Source organism: Podarcis vaucheri (genome assembly GCF_965113315.1).
Source record: "Podarcis vaucheri genome assembly, chromosome: 5".
In the NCBI taxonomy this organism is placed as follows: Eukaryota; Metazoa; Chordata; class Lepidosauria; order Squamata; family Lacertidae; genus Podarcis; species Podarcis vaucheri.
This window is the reverse complement of record NC_138763.1, coordinates 103080391-103089068: the sequence shown is the minus strand read 5'-3', so window position 1 is coordinate 103089068 and position 8678 is coordinate 103080391. Positions and strand designations below refer to the sequence as shown.

The 8678-nt window shown below is 46.1% G+C and overlaps 1 protein-coding gene across 2 annotated transcripts in view; it reads left to right on the top strand.

Annotated features, from left to right (window-relative positions):
• The first annotated feature begins 306 nt into the window (after positions 1 to 306).
• The window catches only part of KIAA0930, a 53576-nt gene continuing 45204 nt past the window's right edge, over positions 307 to 8678 (top strand). The window contains exon 1 of one of the 2 annotated variants that reach the window (XM_082223242.1): positions 307 to 598. In XM_082223242.1, the coding sequence (XP_082079368.1) occupies positions 451 to 598 (148 nt within the window). In that variant the 5' untranslated portion in view covers positions 307 to 450. The remainder of the gene's footprint in view (positions 599 to 8678) is intronic. The other variant, XM_082223240.1, reaches the window with a different exon arrangement.

The following is an 8678-nucleotide window of genomic DNA, read 5'->3' as shown; positions in this document are numbered from 1 at the left end:
CTGGCCGCGTGTTGCAGGAAGTGCTGCTCGGGCTCCGGGCGCCGCAGCCTCTCAGCTGATCGGGGCGGCGGAAGCGCCTCCCAGCTTGGACTTTGCCCGGGGAAGCGCGCCGCGGAGCCGCAGCAGCCCGGCCGGGCGCCGGACTTCATTCTGGGAGCCTCTGGCTGCTTTCTCTCTCCGCCGCCTGGGCCATGGAAGGGAAGCCGGGCGCGCCTCTCTCCTTCCCGCGGGGTCCCCGGCGCAGCAGCCCTTAGCCGGAGACTCGCGCGCCCGGCGCATCGCCCTCTCTTCTTCTCCGCGGAAGGCAGGAAAGAGATATATATATATTGAGGAAGATTCCTCGCCGAGCTCGAAAGAGAGGAGGAGGAGGAGGAGGAGGAAGGGGGATGCCCTGCCGCCGCTCGCCCTTCCCCGGCAGACTGCGATGAGCGCATCTCGGGGGGCGTCGGCATGGCATCCTTCAAGCCCTTCGGCCAGGCTGGGCCCAGAGAAGACGAGGAGGACGGAGGCGACTTGGACCGCTCTCTCCAGCAGATGCTTCGGGCCATAGTGGAGGAGAGGAACCGCGTCAGCATCCGCCAGGAGATCAGCGGGCTGGGTGAGTGAGTGAGTGAGTGAGTGGCCGGGGTGGGGGGCTTCCCGGGGAGGAAGAGGAGGGCGGACCCCCCCCCCCCGGCCAGGGCAGCTCTCTGCCCCGATGCGCTTCCGTAGCGCTGCGTGTTGCTGCTGCTGCTGAAACAGAAGAAAGGCAGCGCGTAGCTTTGGCTGGCCTTTGCCACCTTTTCAGATTGGAAGAGAGACCAACAGGGCCAAAGGCAACCCGGTAGCCACAGAAACCTGGCAGCTGACCCTTCTTCGTGCCATGGAGATAAAGGGCGGAGGGGGAGTTCACATGCTGCGTTTCTCTGGGCGGGCGAGGCTGCTGTCAAAGGCACAGAACCAAGACATCGCTCTCTCTTTCTTGTTAGAAAAGTGGCAGCCCAGTTTTTGGCTACCCGTAGCTTTTAGGGTGTGAACCAGATGCAAAACAGGCCTACTTAATTTCTAAGAAGAAGACATGCCAGTACCCAGGTCTGTTTGGAAACAGGCTCCTGTGATCTGCAAATCCTTCCGCCAAATTCCTGATAAGATTGAGCTCTTTGTCAATATTTAGTGGGGAAGGAAATGTACTCTGCACTTGGTTCCTGTCTCTCCTTCATGTTTCAAGGGTTGAAACAGTGGCGTAGCGTGGGGGGTGCAGGGGGGGCCCGGCCGCACCGGGCGCAACATCTGGGGGTTAGGGTTAGGGGGCGCAAATCCACTGGTTAGGGGGCGCAAATCCACTGGTTAAGGGGGCGCAAATTACTTGCCTTGCCCCGGGTGCTGACAACCCACGCTACGCCACTGGGTTGAAATATGCCAGAGGTGGGTCCAGGAGCATATAAACCCCACAAGAGAATACAAGACTCCTTGTACTCCGCCCCCCTCAAAGATTTTTATTTACCTAAACAAGAAAAAGGTAATTTTAGGAGATAGTTTCACGACAAACTTCCCCTCCCCTCATGTTCACTTCAGGGATTCCTGCTCAGTTGATAAGCAGATGCTGAAAGCAGGGTGGGAATTTGTGTCTGCTGGTGATCTGTGAATATACCGGTAACAGTGGCAAGCATGTATTATTCTGTTAGCTAACCCACATCACATGCTCTTATGTAGGCAGTCTTGAGGTATGAGAAACAGCATGCTAAGCAGTTCTTAGAAACACTCTGCCTGTCAAAATATGGTTACTAGGCCCCAAAATCCACATGTTTGGGGATTCTGTATATTGCTTCAATGTATAGTTGATGCCTGTTGCTCCCTTAACAATGCCGAAAACTGCAGTGGAGCAGTACATGACTGTCTTGAGGTTGCTTGTCTAGATTGGACAAAGTTTGTCTTATCTTCCGGTTGTTAAATTGATCAGGAGACTGTTGTAAGTGGCCACTAGTCCAATTGCTTGTGGCAAAAGAGAACTGTCTCCCCACAGAGAGGCCTTTGCAAGCGGTAAGAGAGTCTGGGCTCTGTTTTCCCTTCAGTCTGTGTTTGCATCATGAAAGGCTAGCAGAGATATGCCTGTCTGAGCTATTAAACGTTTTTGTTGGGCTATTTACTAGTCTGAGATAGATGGTGGGAGAAGACAGCTAGATAGCAGGAAAGGGGTGGAGAGTGTGCATTTCTGGGGGCTCACTGGAAAGCACTTCAGCATCATAGTTTAATTGAAATCCACATGGCTTGCTTCTCCCTCTTTCCCCACCTCTCTTACTTACACACTTGCTCAGATAGCCAGCATAGAGCCTTTTCTTCATTGTCTCTCTTATCTCTGACTCATGGCCGTAATTTATGGTGCATGGATCCTATTGTCAGAGCAGGAGCATTTTGTATGTGCGGACTCTGCCTAACAGCTGAGATCTCACATCACATGGAAACAATCCATAGCCATCTGTGAGGGAATTTGATAAAGCAGCATTGATTTTATTTCTCTGCGAGAAAACAAACTGGAAAACAAAACTGAAGCTTTATGCTGAGAGAATAAAGCTGGCTGTGTACTTTGTATCTAGAAAGCCATGTAAACAAGAGTATCTTTTTCTCTCCCCACATCCTGCCCCCCAAAAAGAAATTGGACCTTGACTGCTTCCTGTGTTGATCCAACACCTGCTGTGTGTTCTGAGGTCTATGTCTGGATAGGATCTGGCCTAATCTCTGTGTAAATAGGTTAAGAGCTTTAAAAGTAATCTGTTTTCTGTTGCTTCTAATATCCTTTGAAGATGTTGGTCAAAACTTCTAACAGGTTTGCCTTGCTTACACTCCTAGGAATACATTCCTGTAGAACAGCTGAGTTATTTTGTCCCCCCCCCTCGAATCATGAAATTTATTTGGGGGCACAGCAGGGTTTCCCTTTCCCAGTGAAAACATCAGTAATGGTACACAACATTCCCTGAGCCTGTCCACCACTGCAGGTGGCCTGTTTGCCTATGTGCAGTCACAAGTGGCTTGGGTTCTATGGGTTCACAGAAGGTCAAGATGAGGTCCAACAGCCCCACGGGAAAGAAGGGGACACCCTAGGGCACTCTCTAAAATCCTCCATAGCGTTCAAGGGCTCTGGGGCACAGGCATGTGGGTTCCTCAGTAGAATAGTTGGTGTGGAAAGTGTTCCCTGAAGGTTGAAAGTGTGGAAAAGCAATTTGTGGTGGATGTTTCTGCAATGAACTTTTATTTGAATCAAGTGAGTGACTTTTTTGGTTGTACTGCCATTGTAGCTGCTTTATTGCAACAAATTAGGCATTAAGAGTGGCCAGCCCCTAGCCAAGTTTAAGTGACTGGGAGTGGCTGCCGAGACCACATAGCACAGATCCTGAAAGACCTACATTGGCTCCCAGTACGTTTCCAAACACAATTCAAAGTGTTGGTGCTGACCTTGAAAGCCCTAAACAGCCTTGGCCTAGTATACCTGAAGGAGCGTCTCCACCCCCATCATTCTTTCCGGACACTGAGGTCCAGCTCCGAGGGTCTTCTGGTGGTTCCCTCCCTGCGAGAAGTGAGGTTACAGGGAACCAGGCAGAAGGCCTTCTCGGTAGTGGCTCCTGCCCTGTGGAACGCCCTCCCATCAGATGTCAAGGAAATAAACAACCACCTGACTTTTAGAAGACATCTGAAGGCAGCCCTGTTTAGAGAAGTTTTTAATGCTTGATTCTATTTTTAATATTCAGTTGGGAGCCGCCCAGAGTGGCTGGGGTATAAATAAATTGTTGTTGTTGTTGTTAAAGTTGCATTCTGCCCTCTCTGTTTCTCTTTTGTCTGCTGCCACTACCTTGTGTCTGATGTGCCACCATAGTGCCAAGATATCTGGGACTGACCAGCAGTTCTTACACAGCACCTGAATTCTGTCCCAGTGTTTGATAATGCAGCAGTTCTCTGGTTATTGTCGGACTGAGTTATATGTTGTTGTTGGGTGTGTGTGAAATCACAAGGTTATTAGATGGTTTGATGTTCTTTTGTTTAGCTTTTCTTCCCACCTCCATCTCCATCTGAATCAGACCTTCCCTGCTCTGAGTGACTTCATAGTGTCTGTCAGGGTCTAAGTGAGCTCCCTTTGGGTCTGTGCAAATAGAGGCTAAAGATTCTCTATGCTTGTTGTTCATACTAGGCACTTCTTTAGAAAATAGTAAGCTTGAGAAAATCTATACAGCCCAATCCATCTCTTTAGAAGCCTATTGTGAAATAAGTGCCAAGGAAGGCAATGTGGGTAGCTTGGGATTCTGAATATAATACTGTTCTCTGTCAAAGTGACTTAAGTTATGTACTCATTTTTGCTCTTGCAGTTTTTCCAGTGCAAATATGTATGAACTTACATGTGACCACATCTGTAAAATGTTTGCAGTCACAAGGTAAAATAATGAAGCTGTATCTAAGTATATGCCAGTCATCAGTTTTGACCAGTCCCTTTCACTTCAGGAATGTTGCCCGCTATTTACATTTTTGTTCCATGTACCATATATCTAGTTTTCTATATTTTCAGTCTTATGCTTTTAATGTAGTACTGTAAATAAATCTAGCCAAGATTTCATTTCCTCTTTATGTTAACACATAAAGAGCCATATTGTAGCTCCATTTCCAGCTATTTCAGCAATAAACTGCATGCTCCTGCCTACTGGAGTTGTTTATTTTAATTACATCAGGAGATCTGATCCTCAGTCTGTGACTTCACATATAAGAGGGGTCATTGTAACAGTGAAAAAGTCTGTTAAAATATCAGATGTCCATATATCATCATCTCACATAAACAGGGCAATTTGTGTCGTGCTTTTAAAACAGAAAGGGAGAAATCCTGCACAGAGCAATTTGAAAACTGTGACCTGTATAAATTATAGAAATTAAGCATATTTGCATAGGGCTAATTACTTTGCCTAATTTGTGGCCAAACTGCATGTTACATTAATCAGAGTTCAAAAACAAACATACACACACGGTTACTTTTATTTTTTAGGAAAAGCAGCTGGCGGGTCCTGAAAGTGCCATTAGCAGGGGCCCAATCTAGATTGGGAATATGGTGCTGGTTCAGTGACTCACCAGGCTCCATTCCCTTCAGAGTAAAAGTAGTGTGACCCTATTCTTTTTTTCTGGTTATGAAAAGGGCCAAACACCATGCACCTAAAAATGGGACTTGCTGTGCATCTTTGTAATTTCCATGGAAAATTATTGGATGACCCTTGACAATGTGGGGTGCAGTGAGGTACAATAATGGCTTCACTCTTCTATCCAGACACCAAAGAGAAGGGGCTCCTGAGGCAGAGGCAGCAGATACCTTGATCTGCTATCCCTAATAGAAAAACCACGCTGAGTGCCTGCTTTTTCCTCTCCCTTTAATCTGTTTTGCCTGCTGCAAGAGTGGCTGATGTTTTTGGCAAATGTGCCAGATTTAGACCACAGTGTGAGTCAGTGCCAGTCCAGTATACATGCCAAGCCCTGTGCTTTGGTACGTATGTCAGAAAAGTCTTGCTGGATCAGACCAGGGATCAACTGGGTGACCCCCACTCACGCTGGCCAGCTATGGCTCTTTGTCTCCAGTATGTTGTTGGGTTGCCCTCCCCCCATGCCCAAGTGTGGATCGTGCCAACTTTGGCTGACAGAATATGGCAACATCTGGATGGCCTCAGGTTCCCTGTCTCTAGTTTAGAGGGATATTTATTGCTGCCTCTGAACATGCAGCTTTTGTTTCACTATTATTATTAAATGGTGCACAAGACAACACATTTATGGTATGTAAGTTGCACCATTGTTGTGTTACATGGGTCCCAAGAAACATATGAAAAGCACATTTCAATTAATATATCTAAGAATCTCAAAGAAGAGAATGAAGTTAAATTATGTAGTTTTTTTCTTTTCATTTGTTTGGGGGGGGCATGTGTTTTTGTAACTATTGTAACATACTAAACCATCATACATTTTATTTTAGTGCCCTAAGCTCATCTAATTTTGTTCCTAATGCAAAATTTATTGTCATTTCTCCAAATGAGAAACCAAAACTATCAATACAATAAAGGGTAATTAACCTAGACTCTCTGTTTTCTTGAGAGATTTTTTAACTGTACTTAGGGGGGGGATTAGAGAAATTCTGAGTCATGCTTTGCATATCATGCTTCTGGTTGTTTTATTCATGTGTAGAATACCATTTTGAGAAACTTTTGCCAGATACTGAACTTTGGAAATTTAGAATGTTATAGAACATGGTAACTATATGTGAAAATGAAAAATGGGACAGTAGATTGACATGTTCATGGAATTCCCCTATTGTCTTATAACAAATTACAAATGTTGGATTAAAATCCTAGCGATGGAAATAGAGAAAGTGTACAGTAGAGACACACTCTCTCTCTCTCTCTCTCTCTTTTTCTCACTCACACCCACCCCCCCCACCTCAAGTTCTAGGGCGGGGAGGGCATCCTTGTACTGGCCTTTCAACCCAGCAGGTGTAGCCATCCAGAAGGATGAGACGGTGTCTGCTGACCTGGTGACTAACTTTGATGACTCCTGACTCAGGATGGCAAGGGTGGAAAAGAAGCAGCAGCAAAGCAGCATGGTACCGTGCATTAGAGCTTGAGGTGCAGTTTCCATGCACTCACCCGCCTGGAAATACTGCTTCTGAAGGCCCAGGGGAAGGGGCCTGGTCTTAGAGAGTTCTCTAGCATGCATCAGAACACAGGGACCTCTTAAGAAAGCACCCTTGTGCCTCTCCAAATGGCAGTACAGGATGGGGTTTTACAAGAGACAGTGAAGAACAGGGACTGTCTTTGGAAAAGAGAGTGAGAATACGTTATTTTCCCTTGGTGAGTGGCTGTCAAGCCCAAGTCAGCTTTAAGGCTAAAAAAGCTCAAGGAGGGAGAGCAGGAGAAGCCCAGAAGTTCTCCATCAGCAGTTGGCACCTGGGCAGGAGTCTGAGCAGGTGTGCAAGTCTCCCTGGGCACAGTCTTCACCACTATGGGCGGATGGAGGGCACTTCTATTTGAATTGCTGCAATCCTTTCTATCTCTATATAGGCATGTGCAAATGTGTGCCCTCTTTTTTCTTCTTGGCCTACTAGAATTGGCCACCCACCTATTTCTTTGTCATCTGTGTCACACCTAGCATAGTAATCTGTGATTATCTCCATTAGATACTTCTCCAGTAGAAATGGTAATACATAATTCCTTCATGCTTTGCATAATTCATGCCAGATTTGTAAAGGATTTATCCTTTTGCGTGAGACACTGTTACTTAACCTTAACTTCAACCAGAAAGTTGTGGGGTGTTTTTTGTGTGTGAGTTTGTGCGGAACACTCTGGGTGGGCGGCTTGCTTTCACTCTTTGCTAGGGCTTAGCCCTAGAATATGTTGAGGTGGTGTCTGTCAGTATTGACTGGTCATAGTAGCCAGAATTCATGCCTGTGGGCCAATGGGGAGGATTTCCAAGGGTTGTAGTTGGTAAACAGGCTTGAACCTTGCAATGTTCAGTTGCAGAAAAATGAGAAGCGCTGGCTCTTTAAGGAATAACAATCTATCTGAGTAATAATGTTTTTGTGTCTGGAATTGACATATACTTCCCTGTTTGCTACAAAGCCACATCATCCTTCCACATGAGGTTGGGTCATTGTGAGTGGCAGCTTATTTTCGGCACACGTACAACCGGAGTTCTGCCTACTTCAGATAATTGTTTTCCTCAATGAGGGTCAATTCCTTTCTTTCCTTCTCAACAAGTCAAGGGCATCCTGACCAAATTTGCAGATGACACCAAATTGGGAGGGGTGGCTAACACCCCAGAGGACAGGATCACACTTCAAAACTCAGTGGAGAGTACTGCTCCTCTCTGATTTCTGTACCCTCAGCAGTTGCCTAGTTGGCCCTGCTGAGCCTGTGGCTGAGGATGTAGATAACACAAAAGTTAGCTCCAAAGGCAGGAATCCCTAATTCCAAGTGTTTGTCATCTGAAATATTTTAATAGTTCAATAGTTCAGTTTGCAGCCAAGCCAATGGATTTGGCTGAGGGGAGGCGGGAGGAGGCAAACTAAGTCATCCTACTTCTGGTGTGCATTTAACAGTGGATTTTGAGCATAGCCCCCCTGCCACTTGCAATAGAGGTATAATGATCAACTACATTGCAGGGTTGTTGTGCATTATTTTCTCAGACCGACCTGCAATCTGAGGATAAAAACAATGGATAGCTGTAGCCCATCTCTCAACCTGTGATGGGGTCCAGTATCTCTGGACAACACTGGAAGCTTGTTTTTTGGAGCCTGACCAGTGTATGAGCTACACAGCAGGGCTTTCTAAGACACTCTTTCCTAAACTGCAGTTTGGGGGATAATGGACTGTATTTGCTGTGAAAATTTGCATTGGCACTTACATTTTTAAACTTCTGCTAAAGAAGAACTGAATTAGAGTAGTCTTGTCTTTGCTGCTGCCTTTTGGGCTTTGGGAAGGGTGCATTTGCTGTTGTCCCTATATTAAAATACAGGATTTCTTGAATCATTTTCTGTTCCAGCAGACATATAAAAATTGCTTTACACTGTGAATCAGGAAGTGACTTTTTCTGACATTGGTGCTTTCTTCATAATGTGTCTCTGCCCCCCTATTTCAATTGGCACCCCCCATCTGAACCACTGAACATTCTGTACTTTTAAGTTACTTATG